Raw genomic sequence first — 26,792 nt, forward strand, 5'->3', positions numbered from 1 at the left:
TTGGGGATCTCTTGGCATTACCAATCACACCCTTTCTCTGGGTGGAAAGCGTGGTCCCAGAGGAATTAATGCAGCTTGTTTTTTTTTTTTTTTTGATGCAGGCTGCGATTAGGAAGCCTGCATAGGAGCACAGCTTTTTCTGTTGTTTTGGGGACCATCTGTGTTTTCCAGCCCTTTAACTGGCATCAAAAGTGGTTTGTAAACTGTAGGAAAGATATTTCCTCCTCTCTGTCAGTGGTCTTGATGTACTGGCTGGCTCAACATGACCTGGTTTTGGGACAGAGCTTCCCAGTGGGTGCTCAAGCCTAGACTATGAGTTCTGAGCTTCCTGGCCCAAATTTGTCTGAAGTGGCTAATTACAACCTGGGTCACAGGTGCAGTAATAAGCTGTCATTAACCTGATGATTCGTAAAGGTCAGATTCTTCGTGGGGAAGGAGTAACAGGCAGATGGCAAGTAAGACATTGCCAAAAAAATGAAACAAAAAAGCACCAAGAAGGGCCAAAGCCAAACTATCATGTGCTCCTGATGGAGCCCAGTGAGGCTGCTCTCCACACCTCTTTATTGATGAGAAATGTGGGGAGTAATGATGCTGTGCTGCTTCTGAAAATATACCCCAGCATGTCAAAGGAAGATCCAGCCTGCAGGCTGTGATGACTGGTGGTGGTGGTATCCCATCTTGGCTCCATCACTGGAACAATTCAGGTGTGAGATCGCCCCAGTGCCTTTGCACGGCTGGAGTGGATTGAGTCACTGGCTCCTGCGTATGTGAACCTGCTTGTGAATAGCTACCTCCTCTCTGCCTATGTGTGTCTTCAGCCTCAATGAAACACAGCAACAGATTGCAGATGATAATGCCCACCTGTGTGGTGTAACCACCTGATGTGCTGGTAGAGGAAAACAAAGCACTGCTATGTAATAGTTTGTGCAAACTTGATGACATTGATCGCTGTCTGTCTTGTGAGAGACAGAGCTGGAAATGGAGGAGATGCAAAAGTATGGATGAAAGAGCAAGGAGAGGAGGAGGTTTTAGGTGAGGAATCCATGGTTTACCTAGAAACTGGAGAAAAATGTCACAGAAACAGAAGTTAATATTTAGCTAGAAAGCATAAACTGGTGGAATTTAAGATGGCTTTTGGAAAGAAGAATTGCTGCAAATACAGAAGCTCTGTGAAAAAGTTCCAAAGAGGCATGAAAACAAATGGCTTTGAAAGCAGGAGCTATTGAATTCAGCTTCTCCACACTGATAGATGTCCAGTTATAATTTATGAATTGGTAAATTATTTCTAACTGTTTCTTTTAGAAATGAGTGAAGATGTGGAAAGCTCATTAAATATGGGGAGTGCTTAGGAAGGGAGGTAATTAGTTCTGTAGTTTCTCCCTCATACTTATTGATGTATGTCGGTGTTGAGATGGCACACATTAGCAATGGTCTTTTCTGTATGCAGACAGTATAGCAAGATCTTTCCCTAATGTACTTTCTAGAGGAGCAGCAGGAGAGAGAACTATATATCTGTCTATATTCATGGAATCATAGAATAGTTAGGGTTGGAAAGGACCTTAAGATCATCAAGTTCCAACCCCCTGCCATGGGCAGGGACACCTCACACTAAACCATATCACCCAAGGCTTCGTCCCCAACCTGGTCTTGAACACTGCCAGGGATGGAGCATTCACAACCTCCCTGGGCAACCTATTCCAATGCCTCACTACCCTAACAGGAAAGAATTTCCTCCTTATATTCAATCTAAACTTCCTCTGTTTAAGTTTGAACCCATTATCCCTTGTCCTGTCACTACAGTCCCTAGCGAAGGGTCCATCCCCAGCATCCCTATAGGCCCCCTTCAGATACTGGAAGGCTACTCTGAGGTCTCCACACAGCCTTCTCTTCTCCAGGCTCAACAGCCCCAACTTTCTCAGCCTGTCTTCATATGGGAGGTGCTCCAGTCCCCTGATCGTCCTTGTGGCCCTCCTCTGGACTTGTTCCAACAGTTCCATGTCCTTTTTATGTTGAGGACACCAGAATTGGACACAGCACTCCAAGTGAGGTCTCACAAGAGCAGAATAGAGGGGCAGGATCACCTTTTTGAGCTGCTGGTCACACTCCTTTTGATGCAGCCCAGGATATGGTTGGCTTTCTGGGCTGTGAGCGCACACTGAAGCTGGCTCATGTTCATTTTCTCATCCACCAACACCCCTAATTCCTTCTCCGCAGGGCTGCTCTGAATCTCTTCTCTGCCCAACCTGTAGCTGTGCCTGGGATTGCTCCCACCCAGGTGTAGTACCTTGCACTTGTCATGGTTAAACCTCACGAGGTTGGCATCAGCCCACCTCACAAGCGTGTCAAGGTCCCTCTGGATGGCATTCCTTCCTCCAGCGTATCAACCGAACCACACAGCTTGGTGTCATCGGCAAACTTGCTGAGGGCGCACTCAATCCCACTGTCCATGTCACTGACAAAGATGTTGAACAAGACTGGTCCCAACACCGATCCCTGAGGGACACCACTTGTTACTGGTCCCCAGCTGGACATTGATGGGTATTGATGCAGTCTGCCCAATACAGTGGGATCCCTCTTCTCACCATTTGCTGACCAGCATCCCACTTGGTTCCCTTCCTGAGGGGCAAAAGATGAAGGGAACATTTAAAAGCATCTGTATTGCCTGATAAATGAGTGATAGTGAATTTGCATGGTAATTCACTATTTCAAGCAGTAATCTTTTCAATCATACAACTCCCTGTCAAGTAGAGCCTGCTGCAGCTGGTGTTACGTTGTCAAAGCTGCTGCTTCGTTAGAAAAATCTGTCTGTAGGATATCTCTGTGGATGGCTGAAGACTTTTGGACTGAAGCCTGAAGTATTCTCAAGACAGGTCGGCAGTTGTAGGCTGTGGATAGTGCAAATGTCATTTGAAGCTGTGCACATGTGCAGAATGTCAAAAGCATTTTGGTTTCCAAAAAATTTGGTTTACTTCTAATGGATAAGAATATTTTTCTTGACTCATTGTGAAAGGTTTTAAATGGTTTTGTTCTAGTACTGTGGTTATCAGCTTGTGATACAGAATCTCTTTTCCTTTATTACTGTGGGAAAAGTCTGGGCTCTGAAGAGTTTTTCTGGCAGGCACTGCAATATACACAATACAACACAGAGGCATGGGTAATGCAACAAACTGGATAATGAATTATTTAGAAGTTGTAAGATGAAATTGAGCTGTCAGTGACAGGAAATAGCTAAACCACACCTCTCCTTCCAGTGGATGGTATTGCCATGGATCTTAAGTGCAATGTGCCATGGATATTTTGAATCTTGGATTTATCTTGTCATGGTTGTATTATCTCAGCTATGGATACCCTGGAGGTTCCAGTGCTCCCTTTACCTAAAAGGTAAACCAAAATCATTTTCGTCTATAGCACTTCACATCGTTTCTGTTTTTACTTCAGGACGGAAGAGGTGCCAGCAGCTCAGCAACCTGCAAAGCCACAGACGCAAGCCAATGGAACAGGTAATCTTCTTCAGATCTCTACTAGCAGATTCAGTTGGGGTTTTTTGCCCCTTTCTTTTGATCCTTAGAAGATCAAGCCTTGCTGAAAAATGTGCTGGGTCCTTAAGCAGGCTTCTGAAGAAGCCAGATGTGAAAGACCATTTTAGTAGCTTCTTATCTCACTGTACGTGATTGTGCATTTACTTTTTGTATTTGACTTTGCACACCTGGGCAAGGACTTTATTCAGTATTGTAAAGCCTTTAGTAATCTAATGAAACCTGTTGCCTGGTTTCATCACACTTGCGTGCCTTGCTGATCCTTCAGGTACTGGAAAACAGGTGTAATACATACAAAAAATGTTCTATTTTGGTCTCAACTGCAAAAGCTCTTTTATGCTATTAACTGTATTACCCCTTCCTATTTCTAAAAGACAAGACATTCTGGAAAAGGAATAGGAGTTACTATTTTTTTGGACACCTACGCTGTCATTTCCATTTCTTAAGCTGCTGCTTATTATGAATTCAATAATACGGTGATTTCTGAAAGAACTGAGGCAACAGGTCTCAGTCTGAGTACACTTGAGCTTTCCTCCCCACACCTATTCATTGAGCTTGTAAATCTGCAGATTAAATTTGGAATTGCTCCTCCTGAATTTCCATAACATCAGTACTTTGTTATATGAACTACAACCTGCCATTTTTTTTCTGTCTTGTACACTCAATTTCCTCCTCAGTACATTCGGAAGTATTAGCATTTGGGAAGCTACTTCACAGGTTTTTAGTTTCAAATTGAAGTGCTGTCTCAGCTGTAAACTGTCACTAAATTCCTTGGTATTCTAGATATCAGTGCAATAGTGTGATTCTGTTTTCTGAGCACCAGTTTTTTTTCCCCACATGCATAAAAGCCTCATTTTGGCTGTTACAGCTGGCTGATTAATCTTTTTGCCTCTGTTTAATCGTGTCTTAAACTTACTGAGTTCTGTGCAAACTTCCATCCTTGATTAGTTGTGACCAGTGTCCTCCTCCTGACATTGCTGTATTGACTTACATTGCCAAAGAACAGTCTCTCTGTTCCCTCTAGACAATGATTTTCTGAGTTACAGGTAAAGTTTAAAGTTTTGTGCTCATTTGTGCTGCCTCTAAGGCTTTTACCCTTATATTATATCCATACTTATGTTATATTTTTCCACTGAAACTAACATACTTAAAGTGTGGATCAGTTCATTACTTTGCCATAAAAGACTTTCCAGGCAGCATCATGACTATATATTCCATATATAGCAAGTGGCATATACATTATCTAGAGAGGGATATAAATATCTGTGTATACACACGTACACAATCTTTACAGCCTATAAATGGTAGGAAAGTGGTAATAAGAAAGTCTTTTACAGAATCTTGCTTAAGTTTCCACTTCCCTTTCCTGTCAAGTTCATGTGCCTGCAGGGTGGGTGCCCTGCTCTCTGCTCAGGAATGTTTTGCTTTACATTGCTTTCCTGAAGGTGACCCTTCAGCACAATAGGAGTGCTGACATTTATGTCAGTCTTTTGTTTATAGCAACCTCTTAACCAGAGACTGTTTTTACAGTTTTTTCTAAAAAATCTGTTTGTTGGGTTGTTTAAGTAATCTCTGTACTTGTGGTAATGTGATGCCTCCATGTGCTGTGCTTGAAGCAAAGCAAGAGTCACATTTAGTCTTATTTTACCAGTTTTGTGCAGTCAGTGTTCCTGTGCAATGGCAGAAGTAAATTGCACAGTGAGTTCCCGTGAAGAGTGTTGGTGGGGTACAGGAAAGCTGTACAAAGTCTGCTTTCCACTAAAGCATGATGTGTGGGAACAGGGGCAAGCTTTGGATGAAGATGTTGTCTAGTATTATCCTGATACTTAGTGCTTCTTCCTTACAGATAAGCGTAGTCACACGGTCTGTTCGAGACTCCAGAAGTGGTTTTGTGACAAATTTGGGGAGTATGTTGAGGACTTCAGATTTCAACCAGAAGAGAATACAGTGGAAACAGAAGAGCCTCTTAGTGCTAGAAGGTAAATCTTTAATGTGATTGCGAGAAGTTATTGGCTTCTTTACAAGTTGCTTTTTTACCTCCTTTTTTTTTGTTTTACAACCCTTTATGTGGTTTGAACATGGCAATAAAACTGAAAGTTTAGAACCATCGCAGAAGGTTTGTGAATGCGTTGGCCACACTATGAAATTTAAAGTTCATTTGCTGTCTGAGGTAGGGTAAGAGTTATATTATTTACCAGATTCTGTCTCATGACTCGCAAACTCTGGACAAAGCCTTAATTAGGCTGAAGAGCTTTCACATTTCAAGTTTTGGTCTGGTGCAAGATAGGCTGTGTTAGTTACTAAAACCACATTTCATAACAGGCAAGAATGAAACTTTATGCACAAACATCTAATTTATAACTGTGAGCAGTATTTCAATATACCAGATATACACAACTGTGCACTACTTGCCTATTTAACAGATTGCTTTTATCTATTCTTTTTCAGGTTGACTGAAAATATGAGAAGGTTAAGTAAGTACTTAGCAATATTTTATTTTCTGGAAGTGAAAATAGTTGTTAGTAACCCTATTGGGAAGATTGCTACATTTTAAAATACAGTGTTTTCAAATACTTCTGCAGTTTATGAGCAGAAATGATTCTGAAATCTGGTACAGTGTTTGGAGTGCAAAGTAACGTAGAGGAGCAGTGGTAGAAGCTTGCCTTTGATCTTGAATTACATAGGGTATCTCTGAACTAAAAATATAAGGTTAATTAAAATGTAATGAATGAGGATGGGGTATTTTTCCAGTGGCAAAAATAAGTGTGTGCATATGCTTATGCCCTAGCTGGTTTTAGGTCACTTGCTAGTCTATGAGTTTATGCTTTCAAAGATGATGAAGGGATTAGGTGATGCATACCATGAATGTGTCTTGCATTTCTGTCTCTTGGATAGCTGATAAATTACTTTGGAAAGTGAAGGATGCAAGATGGCAGGTTAAACAAAGCAGTTAAGCCCTCCAGAAGTTCTGTTCAGCAAAGAATTGCTAGCCTGAAAAAAAATCTATGTGGCTGATTTGTGTACAAATTGTTAAATTAATGTAGGGGGGGAGGGTGAAGTTGAAATAAGGGTCTGTAATCTCCATGTAAGGTCAGTTCTGTTCTCCTTATTCTAATACTGGTATTCCTTCTAGTTTCATTTGGTGTAGAACGTCTGACTTGTTTTCTGTGGTGCACATGCATTGCCTTAAGAATAGCTTTATAAAAAGCACTATTAAGCTTATCTTTGAGTGGTTCTTAACTTCCTCTAGGTGAACTTCAAAATCTAGATCCCTGTTCTCTGTGGGTGCCTGACAACCACCCGGAGCTCTCAAGAACCTTGTTGTCACTAGCAGTTTCCAAGTGTTGATTGGGACCTTCCCTGCAGATTCAGTTTAGGGTAGTGGAGCAGAGCAGGTGGAAGCAGGGCTTGAGTCTGTGCCCCTTCCACTTTCTTCATCTGCTGCTTTGGTTGTGCTGATGATGCTTAGGGAAATGTAGTCCTAGTTGTTTAATTACTTCCTACAGGAAGTGTATTGAGGGTAGCTGAATTTCAAGCCAAACAAATTAGGACAGCAAGTCACAGGCTGTCTCGAGGAAAGCTTTTCAAAGCTGTGGGCTGTACTGCAAATGAGGGTGAGTGCTTCTGGGGATCCCTGTGCAAGAGAAGTCGTCACTCTTCTCAGCAGGGAAGGCAAAACCAGTGTATTCCAGCACAGAAAGCAAAGATCTTCATGCAGCACTCCTCTCCTGTTTTCATGTGTCCCCTAGCCAGTTTAACCAAGTTGTAAAAGAGCTTAGAGGAATAGAGTATACAAGGACAGGTGGTTTCCAGGGAGCTGAGGAATAGCTCCTCTTGCTGTCACTGGCTGGTTGTGTGCATCTGTATGTGGGAGTGATGCCTCTCTCATGCAGTGATGGTGAGAGCAAAGGTTTCTTGGGTTTCACTTTTCTTAATTTGGATAAGCCTTGTTATCATTGACTATTCCGATTAATTTTCTAAGTTGTCTGTTTGTCATTTACAAGCGATTTAACCGCTGCCAGCTAATTCTAACAGTTGTGTTTTTTCTCCGCTTCTGTTTAGAGAGAGGTGCCAAACCTGTTACTAATTTTGTGAAGAATCTTTCTGCCTTATCAGACTGGTATTCTATCTACACTTCTGCTATTGCCTTTATTGTAAGTTGTCCTATTCCTCCAGGAGTAGTAATATTCTTATAATATAATTATAATTATTTTATTTATAATTATAATTATTCTTAATTCTTATACGTATCATTTACTGAAATTCATCGAAACTGCCATATCTGACTAGGGGTTGTGCTACAGTTTAAAGGCAAATCAAGTAGTGTAATTTCATTCATGTACAAAATGCCAGCAGTTGTCATTTCAGTTATGTTTCAAAGACGCTTAAATTGTGGATTCGGGGTTTATTGTAGCATAGTTTTGTAACTGTTAAAATAGCTCAGAATCATCTGGGCATTGTTCTCTCATTTCTTGTTTCCTGTCTCCCAGTCCTGTAATTTGATGGTTACTTCCGCCTTTGCCAAATCTCTTGCTGTCTAGGGCTGAAATGCTGATAGTGGCTATGTTTGATAAGCAGCTGTCATTTCCATCAGTGCTCTTTGCCATTCATTAGGATCATACTAATGACAGACAAAATCCATTTGTTGGAGGATCATTTAATGTGCAAACGTCAGGTCTGTGAGCTAAGTTCAAGCATTCCCATGCAGTTTAAGGAGGTTTGTGTCCACAGTGATGTAACTATTTAGTGGAGTTTAAATTTGTTTTTATTCTAACTGTTAATTGATGATCTAAATTATTTTGGTCGTGGTGCGTATTGATTTTGATACCAGAGGAATTACCAGTAGCTGTAGCTGAATGAGCCTGTCTGGTGAAAATGATACACAACTTTTTATTAAATGATCCCTCCGTGTAAGTTACAGACCCTTATTCAATGCTACTTTGCGCAGCACAGCTGAAGGAATACTGAGGAGGAGATTTCCCCTTCATGGTGCCCTGTGTCTGTCCCTTCTCCTAATCTACTGGGTTTTCTCACCTCTCCTGACAAACCCATTCTTCAGATAGAAGCTGAAAGAGGAACTTTAGCTGCTGTTTGGAAAGTTCTGGGATGTTGGAGCCAGGACAGTGCTTCACATCGGGGTTATCAGTAAAAACAGTCTCAGCAGGGAGGCTGTAGTCTCCGTATTTTCAGAAGCCAGGAAGGGAACACAATGCCTTTTGAGGCACTTTGTGTTTGTACTTGTCAGGTAAAATAAAACCTATTTTCCTGCAGTCTTTCCAAGCTTGGTAAAAAGTTTGGGATTTAATTGACCTGAAATAATAGAGTGAGCATTTATCCTGTTGCACTGTATGGGGCTAGCTGCTATTACCCTTCTGTTCCATTGCATCAGCTGCCATAGGTGAGGTTAGATCATGTTGTGCTTACATAGCAGGCTCACAGACTTTAAGGTTTACTGTTTTTCCCTTATCACTTCATTTGTAGTGTTGGAAGTATTCAGTACTTCTCTCAAGCAGCTGAGAAATAGTTAAGTGTCATCTCTGGAGATTTGGGTTTTGACTTTACACAAATGCAGTGCTGTTGTCAGTCATGGGGTAGCTAAAATGTATTAATTTTTGTGATTTGAGTTACGTGATTCTGAACTCAGCAGTCCACTGGGGAATGGTATTTCATGCAACTCACTGTGCACCAGTTTGTAATCTGTGTTTCTCTTTGTTCTTTTTTTTTTTATTTATTTATTAATCTGCAGATTTACATGAATGCTGTATGGCATGGCTGGGCCATTCCTATGTTCTTATTTTTAGCAATTTTGAGGTTGTCCCTAAATTACCTCATAGCCAGGTATTTACTTAAGTACTAGATTATTGTCTGTAATGCTTTGCTTGAAAGATGTTTCATTGCTCTTCCATTGAGTTGTGAACTGTTAGCTTTTCTAATGTGCGTTAAGTCTAACAAAGTAAAATTCAGACTCTAATATCCTTAATTTCATTGCTCAATTTCTGTAATTTTTGACTTTTATAAGGAATTATTTTTGTATCCTCTGACTTGGGTCATCATAAATGATGCTACATGTTCTCAAACAAATCCCTCAGCACGCTAAAGCTCTAAAATAACATTTTGCAGCTTTCAGAGTAGTTGGAGAATATTACCTAAATTATTGAAGCCTGCTGCTTTTCCATGGGGAGAATTTTCACCTATGCCTAAAATAACAGTTTCGCCTTTTTTAGTCGATCTTGGCATGCTTTATTCAAAGCATCTTCCATTTGTAAATTCAGTCTCTTTTAAACATTAAGACTTTCTTGTAAAATTCATGTTTTCTGTACTGAGAGGATCTTTTTAAAATGCTGTTTAGCCTGATGGTGTTTTCCCCTTAATGGTGAAGAGGACCTTAATGTGCATGTTTTGAATAACTTGCTGACTTCTTAATTGATACTTACACTATGACACACTATTCTCTGAAAATTGCTGGTAGCAAATAGGTCTTGAATAAGTTGATGTAGTTTTACAAGAAAAGAGAAAACCTTAATAATTAATTACTGTCTGCACACCATTCACTTTTGTTATAATACCCACAAATGGTGATTCTGTGTAGCGTCTACCTAGCTAATTCATTTCTTTAATGAGTATACCTTTAAAGCTGGCTGTGGTTGGCCAGTTGTGCTTTGGTTATGTTGTTGGTTTTTCATTAGTTTGGGGATTATTTCCTTATTTTTTTTAAGTCATAAGTGCTTATTGCAGAAAATTACTTTTGAACAGTCTACGAATAATCCGTGTTGGCAGGTGGAGGAGAAGTATTTGCTTTCTTTAACTATTTCCATAACTTCTAGGGGTTGGAGAATACAGTGGAGCATTGTGCCTGAAGTTTCGGAACCCATGGTAGGTATTTGATCAGCTTGTCCTATATGTCTGTGTTAAAAGATGCACCTTTAAGACCTTTCTCAGTGTTTATGTGGGTAGCTATGAAAGGAAAGAGTGAGGTGCAAAGAAAGACATTATATTCTTTTTCTTTCTCTTGCAATTTAGAAATCTTAACTAAGAGTACTCTTAGGTTTGGGTGTTTCACACTAAACTTGAAACACATTTCTGGAATCAATGTTAATATGCCAGCCTGGGACAAGTTAGATCCTGTGGGATCTTCAAGAAACCTAGCATTCTCTTTTCTTTGTAACATTTTGAAATTAATGTTTGCATACCCTGCTTTAAGCAGGAAGGGTTTTAAGTGTTAACGTAAGATGGAGCTCTTTAAATTTCAAACCTTTTACTAAGACTTAGGCCTTGCTTCCAGGATCATTTTGTTACTCTTAAAAGGCGAATAACTTAAGTTCTAGATGTAGAGCTTCTAACAATAATGATATTTCTGTGCTAGTTTAATTGTAGAGTCATAGAATCGCTTAGGTTGGAAAAGACCTTTAAGATCATCAAGTCCAACGGTTAACCTAACACTGTCAAGTCCATCACTAAACAATGTCGCTAAGTGCCACATCTACGCACCTTTTAAATACCTTCAGGGATAGCAAATCACCCACTTCCCTGGGCAGTTTCCAATGCTTGACAACCCTTTCTGTGAAGAAATTTTCCCTAATATTCAATCTAAACCTCACCTGGTGCAACTTGAGGCCATTTCCTCTTGTCCTGTCACTTGTTACTTGGAGAAGAGACTGACCCCCACCTTGCTGCAATCTTATTTTAGGTAGTTGTAGAGAGGGATAGGGTCCCTTCTCCAGACTAAACAACCCCAGTTCCCTCAGCCCTTCCTCATCACACTTGTGCTCCAGACCCTTCAGCAGCTTCATTGCCCTTCTCTGGACCTGCTCCAGCACCTCAATGTCTGTCCTGTAGTGAGGGGCCCAGAACTGAACACAGGGTTTGAGGTGTGGCCGCACCAGTGCCCAGTGCATGGGGATGATCACTGCCCTGGTCCTGCTGCCCACACTATTGCTGATAAAAACCACGTTGCCCACCTGGGCACAAGCTGGCTCATGTTTGTGTGGCTGTTGACCAACATCCCCATGTCCTTTTCTCTGAGCAGCTTTCCAGTCACTCTTCCCCAAGCCTGTTGCGTTGCATGGGATTGTTGAGGCCCAGATGCAGGACCCAGCACTTTGCCTTGTTGAACCTCATACAACTGGGCCCATTGATCCAGCTTGTCCAGATCCCTCCTTAGAGCCTTCCTATCCATCAGCATATCAACACTCCCATCCAACTTGGTGTCATCTGCAAACATACTGAGGGTGCACTTGATCCCCTCATCCAGATCACTGATACAGATATTAAACAGAACTAACCCCAGTACTGATCCCTGGGGAGCACCACTTGTGACCATCCACTACCATTCACCACCATGCTGGGCTTTGGCCATCCAACCAGCAAAAAATGTGACTGTCCAAGCCATGAGCAGCCAGTTTCTCCAGGGGAATGCTGTGGGAAATGGTGTCAAAGGCTTTACTAAAGTAGGTAAACAACATCCACAGCCTTTCCTCATCCACTAAGCAGGTCATCTTGTCACAGAAGAAGATGAGGTTATAGTCAAGCAGGACCTGCCTTTCATAAACCTGTGCTGACTGAGCCTGATCACCTGGTTATCCTCAAGTGTGATGGAACTCAAGAGGATCCATAGCCTTCTCTGGTCATGCTAATAGACCTATAATTCTGTGGTCATAGACTGAATGCCACTGTAATGGTGCTGCTTGAAAGACTTACTGTGTCTCACAGCCTTCTATTAATATGTTTGCATGTACCATGGAGGAAGAGCTTTGAGAACTAAAGATAACTAGCAGTGAAAGACTTAAACAGTAGATTTGAAACAAGGGAGACTGTTTGAAGTGAGAAGACTATTGCCAAGAATGTTGAGAGGTTTCTTTTCATGAGGAGTTATGTAAAATACCAGTTTCAGCTGAGCTTAAAATTAATGGATTGTCTCTTTCTTCCCCAAGGAACCCCCAAAAGAGGACCTGACCGTGTCTGAAAAGTTTCAGCTTGTTCTAGATGTGGCTCAGAAGGCACAGGTACTGTGCTGCTCTCAGAGCTGTCTGACTGGTTCCTTAGAAACAAGGACGTTCATAGTCCAAGTGGTCAAAGGATGTTGTTAGGCAGCATGTGAAAACAGACACTCAAAGAAGCAATACTTTTCTTGACTACAAGCAATAGAGACTTCAGAAAGATTCCTGGAGCTTCTAAAATGGCACGGTGCTTCAGACAACTGGTTGAGGTTCTGTGGTCAGAACTCTGAGTGAGGTCTGGAGGGGAACAGAAGCAGCTTCTTGACAGTGTTCCCCCTGATATATGTAAATGAGCTTCTGGTAATGTAGATGAGGTGGCAAATCTTACTAGTATGCTGGAGTGTGGATCCATGTCCCAAATCTGCTAGTCGCAAAGCTAGTGTAGGACACCCTCTTCCTTCAAGATTTAGCTGAAGGCTGTTGTCTGTTTAGCTGTGTTAATTCAGCAGTTTGAACAGCATCTCTGAAATAGCCTGTTTTAAACACCACCACGCTCCCCTGAGCCCTGAAATCTGCTTCTTGTGGGAGAGGGTGAAGGGAAGTTTTCTTCTGTTAGTTTGATGAGCTACTCTAGCAGCTGAGTGACCCCACCACGTAGTTGAACTTACAGCCTTGTGCCATGTCTAACAGTGTGCTGCTGCTGAAAGTAGCTTACCTTTCTCTTGCCAACCGTGTGTGCTCATCTCCTTCCTTCTGCTGGTGGCGGTGCATGTGTTTATACAAACATCTTTGGAAGTTTATTGGGAACGTAAAATTTACAGGTGCCCTGACAGCAAGGATTGGTCAGAGAAGGTGTCTGAATAACACTCTTAATCCTCATCAGGGTCAGTTTGCATCAAAAGTTGTTGGAATTACATGGAATCTAGTAACTCCAAGGGTGTATTATAAAAACCTGATTGCAGTGGGTTTCTAGAGAAGCTAACGGTCCCACATTTGATGAACTCAGTAACCACTTCCTCAAATGTCAGTGCTCAAAGTGTGCAAAGAAACTTCCTATTATGTTGCCTCATGACAAAAGTTCTTAACCCTGACAGCTTAATATAAAATATTTGCAGTGATGTAAACACTTTGCAGTCATGAAAATGGGGTCAGATAGCTTCTTTACTTCCGAAAATCCATCTTGAGTTACAGAACAAAGTATTAAGTGAGATTGAAGTCATTGTGTATGGCTGTCCTGTTCTGTATTTGCTTAATTGTGAAGTATATAAATGGCTAAAAATTAGGTTAAAAAATCACCTCTGGGAATTGCTTATTACCAACAGAGTAAGATAACTATTGTTTTCTATTATGTAGACCAAAAAAACCCAAGATAATGCAGGACTCTGTTTTAATTCTCTTGCTTCTTATGCAGAACCTTTTTGGCAAGATGGCAGACATACTGGAAAAAATCAAAAAGTAAGTTATCTGACATGAGTCTTTTTTTTTCTCTGACGACAAGACTTGACCAATGTCTGAAACATTAGTAATAAAATTGTGTTTCTTTTTTTGTTTTCAGCTTGTTCATGTGGGTCCAGCCAGAAATAACACAGAAACTCTACATTACTCTATGGGCAGCTTTTATTGCATCCTGCTTTTTGCCCTACAGGATTATTGGGCTCGCAATGGGTAAACACAACAATAATTGACCTGCTACAGTCAAGACTTAATGCGTTAAAACTTACCATGACCTTTAGAGGGAGAATTTTAGAATTTAAGAAAGAAACCCTTACCTTAATAAATAATGCAGTGTTTGAAAGTATTTTCCTTGTGCTTGGCATTGTTTGTCATGTGCATTTCAAAAACCATCTCAGGATATATAGCATAATAGAAAAAGACTGGATAATGCATTTGCTTCTTGAAGAGGGGAAGTTCATGATGAGTTGTTAGCAGAGCTCTTCAGTCTGTCAGCTGTAAGACTTCTGGGAAGTTCTATATTTTGGGGATTTTTTCACTCCTATATCCTTGCAAGTGAAATATGTGGGACCACATAGAAGGCACAAAGATGACAGGGTTGGGGGAAAAAAAGGAAAGACTTGGTGGGACTAGTTGTAGCATTTGGATGGTGCCCTGACAAAAATGAACAGATTACTGAGGGTGAAGCTATGTATACTTAAAGTCTCAACTGGGAAGTGGGAAAAGGGTTTTTACTACAGCGTGAGAGTGTCTGTTTTCTAAGATATAAAGCATGTCCTGTGAACTAAGAATTTTCATTTTTTTTCCCTTAAAGTAATGATATAATTAAATGATTGTTACTTTTCATGCCAGCGAACTTCAAACTTGTGTTAGCTTGAGCATAAACGTAGGTCTGCTTGACATGGCAATTGAATTAGATATGTGAGGTAGTATTATTTTACTCTGACTCTTAAGAAGGAGACCTGAATTGCATTCAGTAAAGCTTTGAGAGAGTATTTCAAGCCCTTTTTAATCTGACAGAATGCAAGGAAATAACTTGTATAATAAGATAAGAGTCTATACAGGACTGCAAGATAGAGTTTAATATAGTACATGAGAGCCCTCTGTTGCTATTTAAATTCTTGCCAGGAGCTGCAGAGATGGATGCTCTGATGTGTTTTCTGTTTTGGAAATACATTGTGGTTTTAGAGGGCTTCTGGTAATAAGGAATGTGTGTTTCAATTATTTTGAAGTTCTTCCATGTAATAAGAATCTACCTAAGTGTCTTAAATAGCTAAGGATTAGAAGAAGAATCGAAATATTAAAGTCAAGAGAATGGTTTAGCACTATGAATGAAGATACAGAACTTTGTTTCACTCATGGACTTGTTAGACTTGTTAAAACATGATCAAAGCAGTGATGTTCTTAATGCCCCCTTCAACATGTGTACTGAAGTGGATTTTTTTTTTTTTTTTTTTTTTTTAGGACTCTATGCTGGAATCAAGTTTTTCCTCATTGATTTTATCTTCAAACGATGCCCCAGACTAAGAGCTAAGTATGATACTCCTTATATCATCTGGACAAGTCTCCCAACAGATCCTCAGCTCAAAGAAAGATCTAATGTTACAGTATCAAGACGGGTAAGGGTAATAAGTCTTTCTGTCCCTCAGTTCCCAACAACTGAAAAATCAGATTCCTTTCTCCCTTTGCCTTTTCCCCAGTGACTAGAGCACATTAAAGGGAAGGCTAATTAAATCCCAACAGTCACTGTTAGTTCTATTTTTTTATCATTTTCAAGATCCACAAATTTATAACATGGATTCTATTTCTTGTATGAAAGGAATCTATTCTCAAAGTGTATGTATAAATATATGTATACTGGAAATCATATCAAGCTGAACACACAAATACAACACCATCCATAATAATATCAATTTCTGTAGCATACATTCTTTGTGATTTTACTGTCAAAATTTAGTCTTTCTGTATTCCCCTTCTTTGTTCTCAGACATTCTTTTTCAGTGGGAATCCAGCTACTTGTGTAGATGGAAGAACAGTTAGTCAAGCCTTTTTAATCTATTTTTTTAACCTATAATTTGTGGCTTACTAATGGGATAAGTGTTAAGAGAGGTAATAAAGTAGTTTACAGATTTAGGCATTATGTCTTAGGGTTATTTCTATTAGGTTACCTTTTAGCATAGTGGTGGTAAATGACTTTTCGCCGTTTTGGTACTCCAACAGTGAATTTTTCTTTTGTTCAAGTCTCGTGGTTAAATCTGAGTGTTGTTTTGTGCATCTTTGTTAATTGTTTTGGGAGCTGACATGGTAACTGAAAAGCAAGGCATGCTTTTCCATATCCCTGATTTTGTCAATGTTTGTTGGTTTATAAATAAAAATAGTTGTAGTAAAACTTTGGTCTAATCCCATTTTAGCATTTCCTTAATGCCTGTAATCACATTATTTAATTACATTCATGGAGTATCTGAGTACTGTCATAAGCTCCCTGACTGAAATGTGCAGTGCTTAGCAATAATTCAGTCTGGCTACACAACTAGGAGCAAAAGGGATAAACACATGATCCCTTGGTTGTTAAGCTGTTGAAAAGAAGAAATATGGGGTTCAGGGGGTGATGGAGCAGTTCGTGGTAAAACAGCTGCAGCATAATCAGAGTATTTCAGAAGGGAGTGGAAGAGAAAGACAAAAGACAGTCTGTGACACAAAGTGAATCTTTTGCTCCTGTTTTCCAAGGGAGGAGGAAGGTAAATGAGCGCTTGGACAGAGCTGTCGATAGCCTATATTGCTCTTGCTTGTGTTTTCTGTTTCCAGATGTCTTTGAAAACATTAACTTGGTTTCAATAATTTTAGACAAACTGTCTTATCCCTTGAGGGATTTCAGGGAACCTCATAGTATAAAAAATAGAGTTTTGTACAAAAAGTTAAAAACCAAGTAAATTTTTCAGTTTTACATAGAAAAGGCAGAGCCCAAAAACATGTCACGCCAGTATATGTGCTTTGGTTTCTTGTCATTAGACAGCATACAAGATATCGTATACCTTGACACAATTCAATATTCATTACCTATACCATGACTCTGACCTCCTGTCCTTAGAGAACAATACTGACAGCAGTATCTGATGGGTAAAGGTTGTATGTCAGAAGCTGATGATAGATCAAGTAAACAGAAATATCTCCAGGTATTCCTACCTCAAGGTTGTTGGTGACATTTTTGACAGTCAGGATGCTTCCAGCATTACAAATCTGAACACTTCCAGTTAGATTTAAGGCTTATCAAAATCAGGTGCAATGTTTTTCTTTTAGTAATCAGCTGTAGGTAGTCTCAGGCCTGGGTGCTCATGGATAATTAGCTGCTTCTTTTAAGGGTGGAGGAAACATTTGCCTGTGTTAGGGAGGACTAGAGCAAGGGCAGAACTTCCTCACATTTTCAGTCACTGAATGGGATATGGTACTGAAGTTTAAACACCTTTTTTAATCTTTATATAATGGGTAGGTAGGAAGCAGTTTAGCAGAGAGCAGAAATAAACCTCATTCCAGTGCAAAAATCATTAGACCTCTTGCCCTAACCTTTTTTATGTTTTGGTCCATGGAGCTTCACCTGGTTAAATGCATAGTGAGCCAAATAACTTGTCCAAGAAAGCCTTAAAAAAATTTACTTGATCATTACTAGCACACAGACTATTGGAGAAGCTATTACTTTCCTTGGTTCCAGGGGCTCAGTCATTGCTAAGGGCTCTGCAGAAGGGCAGAAACTGAAGCAGTAGTACAGTAATCACCAACTATTTGCTTTCCATGTCAACTTTCTTTGTTCTTTTCCATTAAGGCATCATTGTATCATGGTTACGCTAAAAACTGGATGGTAAATACCTCTGCTGTGCCTGTTTTGTCAGCCTGGTTTCTGGTCAGCAATTGCAGTGAGCATTTTTTTCCTCAGCTTTGCATTTCTTTTGTTAGCACAAAGTCCTGCGAAGCGTGGAGTGCTGCCAGCTTATGTGCAAAACAGAAAAGGAGCAGAGGCTGGTTGGCCTCCAATGGCATCAGGCCTTTACAGAAGAAGGGCTTAGTCCTGAGCTTGCATGTTGTCAGTTTGCCAGCTGTTTAACTGCATGTGTATGGTAGGACTAAGAATGGAGCTGTTAATGCTTCAATGACAAAAGCCAGCCTTTGGAATCATGTGGTGCCCTACCAAGATGAAAAAGCAAAGGCAGGCAAACTTCTCAAAAGAAACTGCCTGCTGTCCTTCCAGAAGCAAGGCTTGTTTGTTAGGGCAGTCTCCAGTGGTTCAGGAGCTCTGTTTAAAAGTAGACTTTACTCAAGTGCTTTGATTTGAGAACTCCATGCTACCTTCCCCCCAAAACACTGACAACCATTCTGATTTTATTTCACATGTCAACACTCTCAAAAGTTTGGTGCAACTTCAAAGCAAAGGAAAGATCAATGGCTCTAACACAACCTGAATAAATTGAACTGGTGTGCTCTAACCACTGATAACTCTTCTTTTTTTAATTGCATTCCCTGTGTGTAGTCTCTTGGTTTGTGAGCCAGATCTTGCAGTGCCACTCAGTTCATGTTTTATTCTGTGTATTTATGCTGTTAAATAGACTTCACATTTTTTCTTTTTTCACTGTCATATTTGTGTTGTTTGTTTCTTTTCCTGCTAGCTGTCAGGGCATGAAAAGGTACGGATCGTAGTGTGGAAAACTTCCTATCAATTTCAGCCTTTGTATTTATAATGAACTTATGCAGTTTTATGTGGCTTTCCCTTTGTTTGTTCTTTTTTTCTTTTTGAGCTTACTTTGTGCAATAATATTTTGTGCTTGTTCTGTCTCTTGAAGACAAACCAAGTACTGATATATTAACTGTTAGTAGTCCCACTAGTATAATAATTGGATCTGTATGCAGTGACCTATCTGTATGTAATCAGATACACCCTTTCCTGTTGAAGAACGGTAGTTTAAGGTAGGTGCATTTAGCACCATGTGCTTTCACCCCTGCAAAGGCATCCATTGAAGGACAGCACTTTAAAAAGCTATTTTCAGATAGCACGTTTTGAGTTTTGTGCTATAGCAGTCGTATAGTCCAAAGTTTAATTTATTGAAATAGTTAGTGAAAATTATTGCATTACAACATCAATTGCTTTGTGTGTTTTAGGAAGGGTAGTTAGCCAAGTTATTTTTAAGAGCACAGCTTAAGTGTTGCTGTTTAAAGTTTGGAATCATGTTTGTTTTTCTGCAGCTTCAGACAGCAGCTTCCAGAAGTTACGTGGGCTCAAGCGCCCCAACTGGAATAAGCAAAGATGAAGACACGAGTCGTTTCCATACCACCAAGAGGGGGAATTTCCATGAAGTTTTTAACCTATCAGAAAATGAGCGTCCTTTGGCAGGTATTACACAACAGGAAGGTTACGTTAGTAGAGCATTTTCTAACAAGCCAAGTTGAATTCCCTTGCTGTGCACTGTACAGGTATAAGCTTTTGATCAAAAGGACTTGCTCTAGATTAGGATGAATGAGACGATTTCTTTAATTTCCACCTCCCTGCAGTTCTGTGGGAGAATGCACAGCCTGGCGTGCCTTTTGTGGTAATGCAAATGGCATAGTCAAAGGGAATAATTGTGTGGGTGGTTTTTGGTTTGGGTTTTTTAAAACCAGTGTTATGATGTCTAAAAACATCTTATTTAGGCTTTTCTTTTATAAATGCTTCTAGTTTTAGGTATCTAATGTTTAATTGTCAGTGGCTTCTGATGTTTTATAAGGAAATTGTTGGGGATAATGCATGTCTTTTTTTTTTTTAAAGTAGTATTTGTTGTTATGAATTTTTCAGTGTGTGAAAATGGCTGGCGCTGTTGCTTGATTAACAGAGATAGGAAAATGCCTACAGATTACATCAGGAATGGAGTTCTTTATGTCACAGAAAAGTGAGTGATTGCACTTGACATATTTGTTAGGAGGGAAATGCATCAGACATTAAAAAAACTTGAATCCAAAAGTAATCCTTTAACAATGTTTTGAAACAAAAGTGCCTTTTCATGGTGTTTCATGACCTCAAGAAAGCACCATAGGAGAGGGAGAGCTGAATCTGGGGTGTTGTAATGCTTAACAAATGTGATTTTGCCTTGCAAAGAGTTGCATAGGAATGGAGAGTAGCTCTAAATAGCCAGTTGTTAGTAGCTCAGTTCTTGATGTGGGTAACATGCTAACTATATATATATATGTATATACACACTAAAAAGAAACCCTAAAAGCTAAGCGTACTTTAATAAGTTGTGATCAACTTAATTTGGCAAATATTCTTAGTTTCTGTCTTTGAAGCAAATTCAGTGTCTAGCTTCCTTGAAACAATGTGCAGCAAAAAGCAAATAGAAATTTAATCCTTCGTTTTAAAACTAGTTCACTACTCTTTTGGGTCTTGCACTGAAATTCCTTTGGAGTGTAATGAATGGAAGTAAGGCTCATCTGTATGCAATGTCACCTAGTGATGGAGAGCACTCTCCAGCATTTAGAAATCTGAGCTTTTATCTGCATCACAATAACATGAAACTTAACACAGTGTTTTTCATTAATCTTCTTTTGGGATGGTAAAAGACTTATAAGCCTTTTGAGATTTGGTATTTCTATGGCTTAAGAATATATGCACTTTCTGTGTCTTTAAAACATTTGTCAGGTTTAACCATTCAGGGCAGTAATATAAATACAAGATTTTTTTGTATTGTGTGCCTGCCGTTATGTTGTGAGCTTTCAGACAATGTACAAGAATTTACAAATGTTTGCTCTAAATTAGAAGCCAGGACTGAATTGCATACTGTGTGCCTCTTTCTCTTTTTTGAAGCTGCTTTTAACCTGTGGTATTTCAAACTTCAGAAGTGATGGCAGGGATATTTGGAGCTTTGTTTTAGAATACTGTATCAAAATGAACATTTTCTTTCCTTGTCTTCAGTTATTTGTGCTTTGAAAGCTCCAAATCTGGCTCATCTAAGAGAAATAAAGTTATAAAGCTAACGGATATAACAGATATTCAGAAGGTATGTCTGTTTTGTGTGTGTCTGTTCTGTGTATGTCTGTTCTATTGGTAGCAGGAATTACGTAATCCTAACTTCAGTTTGGGTGTTGATATTGGTAGATGCACCATTTTAACAGTAGATGCCTCAGAAGGAAGAGGGCTTATTGTCAGTGGGGAAAGTTAAAACAGTAGAATAACCAGACTGGATTGGGCTGTTGGGTTCCCAACCCTAACAGAGGCAAGAAGTGAATAGTTGAAATTAGGGTAAGTACAGTATCTTCATCTGGTTGTGTTATGTCAGCCTGCAGTCACCAATGGCTTTATTGGTGCTGTGCATCAGTCTGTATGGTGTTTAATGTCACTTTTTGTTACCTTCTCTGAACCTGGCCTATTCTTAAATGCAGACACCCCTACTACTACATCCTGTGGCCATGAGTGCCACAGATTAAATCGTGCTGGGCAAAGAAACACTTCAGCCTGGTGTCTACTGCTAATTTACCTCCAAATTTTCATAGAATTATAGAATTATTTGGGTTTGAAGGGACCTTAAAGATCATCTAGTCCAACCCCCCTGCCATGGGCAGGGATGCCTTCCGCTAAGCCAGGATGCTCAAGGCTCCATCCAACCTGGCCTTCTCACCCCCTGTTTCTCACCCCCCAACCTGAAACCAGGCACAGTACATTTTTATGCCTGGCTGCGTGATCCCTGTCTCATCTTCATTAAAAAACTCACACAGATGAAAAAAGCACCTTCATGACATAAAAAACTACTAAACAATGAGCCAGCATTACTTCAAGAATGATGCTTACAATCCACCAGTATCAATTATTAATTCCATAGACAAGTGGTGCCTGGCATCATGGCTGGGCTAGCTCCCAGGTGCGAGGGGTACCGGCGTGCTCGGTATGGGGCCAGGACTGGTTCTGGCAGGCAGGCTGGGTGCAGCCACAGCACATGGGAGGGGGAAAAGGAGAGGCAGGTGCTCACTATACCCAGTGACTGGGGTCGGAGAGCAGCGTATGTCCTCTTCTTGGTTTTAATAGAGGTCTGGTGGTTGTGGCTGGGAGGACATAGCGGTGATGAGTTGTGTAACCTCCTCAGCACTTAATGCAGTTGTTCAGGACATAAGATATCCTTCATGTATTTTGTTTTCATTTTCAGTATAAAGTGCTCTCTGTTCTCCCGGGATCAGGGATGGGTATTGCTGTATCAACACCGTCTACACAAAAAGTAAGTAGCTGGCTGTACCTGTAGTGCTGTGTTTGACTTCATGGTCCTTTGCTCATAAAGTCTGTGCAGATACATTTTATGCCATGGTTGGTTTAGGAAGAAAATGGACAAATGAAAAATATTACTAACTCTGCCATATATCCCAGGTTCTAGTAGAGAAAAGGATTCTTATGTCCTTATTAATATACTTCGAGTACAGTTCATCTCCTGTTCCTATACCTAGAGGAAGAGTTTTGTTTTCTGGACTGATAAAATCTTTTCTTTGTTCTGTCATTTAGCCTTTGGTGTTCGGTGCCATGGTACACAGAGATGAAGCATTTGAGACAATTTTCAACCAATATGTGAAAATAACCTCTGCATCATCAAGCAGCGAAAGCTAGTATTATCTTAGAAGATCTAAAGGAAACTTTCTTATTTTACAACTTGGTAGTGGAAAAAATGAACATCCTCATCTATTTTGCAATAATTTTTCTTGTCTGGTCGTTTATATTCTATCTGTTACATAAATCAAGTGTATTTTATATATGCCTTCATGTTTGTTTTTAAGGTTTTTGTAAAAAAAAGAACAAAAAAACAAAATGAAACAAAACAGTGGAAGTGCTATCATCACTATTAGCCTTGCACATTAAGCACTTTTAATGTTTATTTACTGACATTAAAAGCTGGGAAGATGCATAGAGAAATGACTAGATAACAAAATGACGCAGATTGATCCCTTTAACTCCACTCATATCCCTAGGGATATATTTGTCCCTTTATCCTAATTATTTTTAACCTGAGATGTGAGAATGGTGACTGCAGCAGCCTGAAGTCTGTTTCTTCAAATCAAGAGTTTTCAGTTGAGTAAATACTAAAACTGAGAGCAGCACCAAGGAAGTATTAGCTTCTTAGTATTTCTGTATTTATAACTGTGTTTAAAATAACCCCTTAGGGCTAATTCTCACATCATAGATATTTTACTTACCTGGTTAGGTTCAGTTTTTCCTACACACAGAAGTTTGAATTGCTTGTAAAGTGAATTGGAGGAGAAAGTTTGTAACTATATCTTCCTTTCCTAGTTAACCAAAGTAAGGGGAAGGAAGGCAGGCAGATACTTTTTATAAAAGAGGGCACCAAAATGTTGTTCCTAAAATGTTAGGCATCATATATTTGTATTTCTGTAGATACTTGTCATAGAAGGGCTCAACTGTTGTACATGTTGTATGTACAAGGTGTTTGTATGTTAATGCATTGAAGACTTGCAGGCTTTTTGTGGTGAGGGAGGTGGGAATAATTAAGAGACATGACTTTTAATTTAGCTTCTCTCTGGAGTTAGCTTGTGATAAAACCCCCACTATAATATAGCAGCTGAAAGCATTAATTCCTTTTCAAAGCGTAATTTTAGGGGCATTGCTATGTTGCCATCTTTCCCCTTGCAGAATTAGATTTCCATAACAATTAAAGCCAACTGTAAGGTAAAATGTGAAGGCTGTGCTCCTCCAAACTCTCTCAGGCCTGTCTAGCAGCAAAGCACACATTGACCTTTGTCTTTAATATTAGAAAGCTTTTATACTCTATATAATAGCACCCATCTGAGAGGTTTAGAATTTTATTAGCATTTTTACGAAAGCACAGTAGGAGTTATGCCAAGCCTTCCCGTATGTCTTCTCCTTTGCTGTGTCGTTTGAGTTGAGTAGTATGGATGCCTTCAGACATTATATGAATGTCCCCAGAAAAGCAATGGAGATGCAAATTCTTACATGAAAATGGGACTTAATTTCATGGATTATTTTTTTTTCTCTCTTTCTTTCCTTTTTTTTTTTTTTCCTTCAAATGGGGATTTTCTTTCTTTATAGGGAAAGGGGTCAAACGAAGGAGAGAGAGGGAAGACAAACACCAAAAGGTGTTCAACTCTTAGCACAGTTTCTAATTAAAGTCTTTCAGCAAATGGCAACAAATGCAGCAGCAATGAAGGTGGCAAACTGCACAAACCTTATTTCAGTCTGGCCATGGAGAGGTATGATGTGAAGAACTTAATATGAACTTGATGTGAATAAATATTGTTGAATATTGTGATTTGGTTGGGTAAAGTGAAACACTGGCAGGTGAAACTGCCCTGGGTGGAAGCGTAGACAAGAATGGGTGAGAATCCACCATAATGTCTATTTGTGAGTTCTCCTTTTAGAGTAGCACTTGAAGACGTCTTTACATGTCCTGAAAAAGGGGTGCATTTCTAACACCTCCTTAGGTATGGTGTAACGTAGGGCTTGCAAACAAAATATTATTGAAGCTGGTGAGGAATCCATTTTGCCACCATATAATATGGATGTAGCTTGACAGTTTATCGTTTATTCACTTTACACATTCAGGTTTTATGTTTAAGTAAAAGTTCCTGATCTTAATTTTTTTTTTCTCATCAAACCTACTTTAAAAATCAGTTAATTTCTTTTTGTAATTGCTGTGTATTACCATTTGGCTTTCCTTTCTAGAAGCTTCCTTGAATAGTAAGTGTGGCTAACAAATAGGCATTAAAATCGCTTAATGTTATATAAATCTTAATCAGATTCATTCATTTTGTCTTAAGAAAAAAATCCCTTGGGTGTGTTCAAGGTTGTCCTTTTTTTTGAAGAAACAGAAAACTATATTTTTTACAGAGAGCATGCTCTTTTTCTTATTTTTGTATCATTTTTCAAGTGTAATTTCTACCTTCACTCTGATCATAACAGTAGTTTCAGTAGGAAATCAGTTGGCTTGCACTTATTACCTCCTCCCCCTCCCACCCTTCACTGGTTGACCCTACTGTATAGGGTTGTCCTAGATTCTGGTTCCTGGAGGAGCTATAGGTCCTATGCTGATGGTGCCAGGACAATTAACCATACCCAGGCTTCAGAGGGGGAGGAAAAAAATAATGATACTTTTCCCAGACTGGAATGCCTCATGTACAATATGCTCTTAAATGTTTTTTTTTCTAGGCAAAGTAATTAGAAACTTCTGATGAAATCTGATGTGTTGATGTTTGAAATTAATCCGCACATCAACAGTGTGAACTTAAAAGTTGGCGATTCTCAAAGCAGTAAACGTAGTGCAAACTGCAATGCAATGTTGTTTCATTCTAATTATAGAAAACAGACTGGATTTTTTGTTTTTTAATGAAGTTGTAATATAACTGACAAACATCAATGTACATATTTTGCAATGTTCACTTTACACTGAGCTGTCCAGCTTCCTGCTCCATACCTGCTCCTGTGGCATACATGATTCTGAGACTAGAAGGTAACCTCGGTGTGTTTACTTATGCTTTTCTTCCTGCTAAGCCCTCCCAGGTTTGGAGGGCAGGCAGGAGTGAGCAGTGAGTAAATATCTACTTGACTTGTATAATTACACTGAAGCTGTCACTTCAAATTCCAATCTTCCTGCATAGTTTTGCAGTATAGCCAGCCTGGTGTAGTTCAGTAACAGGCTGGGTTGTACCACTTAATGTAAAGTGCTTCTAATAGCAGAAAGTGGTGTTCTTGTCACTGTCTGTTTGCTGTTTATATTTGCAGTTCTGTTGATGCCTGTGGTTCATTGCTGGATCATTCACACCTAATTGGATTTAAGTTCTTTAGAAGTGCATTGGTTAGTTTGAGTCCCTTTTAAAGATAAGAGGAGAAAAAAGGGAGATGAAAACTGACTGCTTTAATTCTTTATGGGTGACCACTTAAATTCAAAAGTCACAAACAGCTGAAATATGAAATCATGCCTTTCTGTGCGCTGTAGCTTTTGTGAGGCAAGATTGAATGAGACAAGCTATTTATTTAGTAGCAACATCACACAGGATGCCAGCAGAAAACCCTACCCTTGTTCCTGCAGAAAAAGAGAAAAGAGATTTTACCCAATCACGAGGAGATGAAAGGTTGTACTTTTTTTTTTCAGCTACTTACACTTGTATTAAAACCACTGGTAGTTTTTATTGAATTCTGTACATTTTGGCAGATGTTTAATTTCTACTAATCATTGAAATAGAATGGATGTTAAAATTTTTATGTCTGAAGTTCGAGTCTATATTTTGAAGTTGTAAATAATTCATTATCAGTGTAACTTTTGTTTGACAAAAGACTTATACTGTATGAAGAATGGAAATAATGAAATTATTTGCCCTGTACATTTTTTAAGAAAACCTTGTTTGTTTAAAAAGTCTTGTATAAATTATAATTTTTATTTAAATAAACCTAAAAATGCTTTGTGCTAATGCCTTTTACAAACTTCTGTAATTTATCCATCAAAATACACCTGATCTCTTGGAACGAGGTGAGTTAGTGGGGTTTGGTAGATTCATAAACCACCACAAGTCCATCACTGAGGGGAAGGCGGGTGGGTTTTATTTCTTGCTACTTTTGAAGCCCAAAGAGCATGCTTTTATTTTAAATAATCCAGCTAATGTGTTGGAGAATGGATGTGTATGTTTGGTTGGATCTTTGGATGTGCATCTGTCTCTTTGTAATGATATGGTTAATTTAAGGGATGAAAAAGCAACCAGTGATTTCTAAGATGCTGCCACTGCAAGAGGGTATGGGTGAGATGAGGCTGTAGGAGTACAGGCTCATACCTGCCAGAGCTCCTTCATGAAACAAATAGCTGCAGACTGTTCCAGGTGAGCACCAGAAGCCCTTTTCCATGCCAGGGCT

At 39.5% G+C, this 26,792-nt stretch overlaps 1 protein-coding gene across 2 annotated transcripts in view; it reads left to right on the forward strand.

Annotated features, from left to right (window-relative positions):
• Positions 1–26,356, forward strand: part of GRAMD4 (GRAM domain containing 4) — a 78,958-nt gene extending 52,602 nt beyond the window's left edge. The window contains exons 5-21 of one of the 2 annotated variants that reach the window (XM_062638352.1): positions 3,439–3,500; positions 5,383–5,515; positions 5,985–6,010; positions 7,599–7,690; positions 9,283–9,374; positions 10,361–10,409; positions 12,467–12,538; positions 13,884–13,927; positions 14,028–14,137; positions 15,389–15,543; positions 17,742–17,777; positions 18,580–18,597; positions 19,154–19,301; positions 19,740–19,833; positions 20,853–20,937; positions 22,078–22,146; positions 22,425–26,356. In XM_062638352.1, coding sequence (XP_062494336.1) covers positions 3,439–3,500; positions 5,383–5,515; positions 5,985–6,010; positions 7,599–7,690; positions 9,283–9,374; positions 10,361–10,409; positions 12,467–12,538; positions 13,884–13,927; positions 14,028–14,137; positions 15,389–15,543; positions 17,742–17,777; positions 18,580–18,597; positions 19,154–19,301; positions 19,740–19,833; positions 20,853–20,937; positions 22,078–22,146; positions 22,425–22,526 — 1,387 coding nt within the window. In that variant the 3' untranslated portion in view covers positions 22,527–26,356. The remainder of the gene's footprint in view (positions 1–3,438; positions 3,501–5,382; positions 5,516–5,984; positions 6,011–7,598; positions 7,691–9,282; positions 9,375–10,360; positions 10,410–12,466; positions 12,539–13,883; positions 13,928–14,027; positions 14,138–15,388; positions 15,544–17,741; positions 17,778–18,579; positions 18,598–19,153; positions 19,302–19,739; positions 19,834–20,852; positions 20,938–22,077; positions 22,147–22,424) is intronic. The other variant, XM_062638353.1, reaches the window with a different exon arrangement.
• Positions 26,357–26,792: the final 436 nt, after the last annotated feature.

The sequence above is a fragment of the Pezoporus occidentalis genome, unplaced genomic scaffold (genome assembly GCF_034315485.1).
Source record: "Pezoporus occidentalis ecotype Australia unplaced genomic scaffold, CSIRO_AGI_Poc_V1 ctg56, whole genome shotgun sequence".
NCBI lineage: Eukaryota > Metazoa > Chordata > Aves > Psittaciformes > Psittacidae > Pezoporus > Pezoporus occidentalis.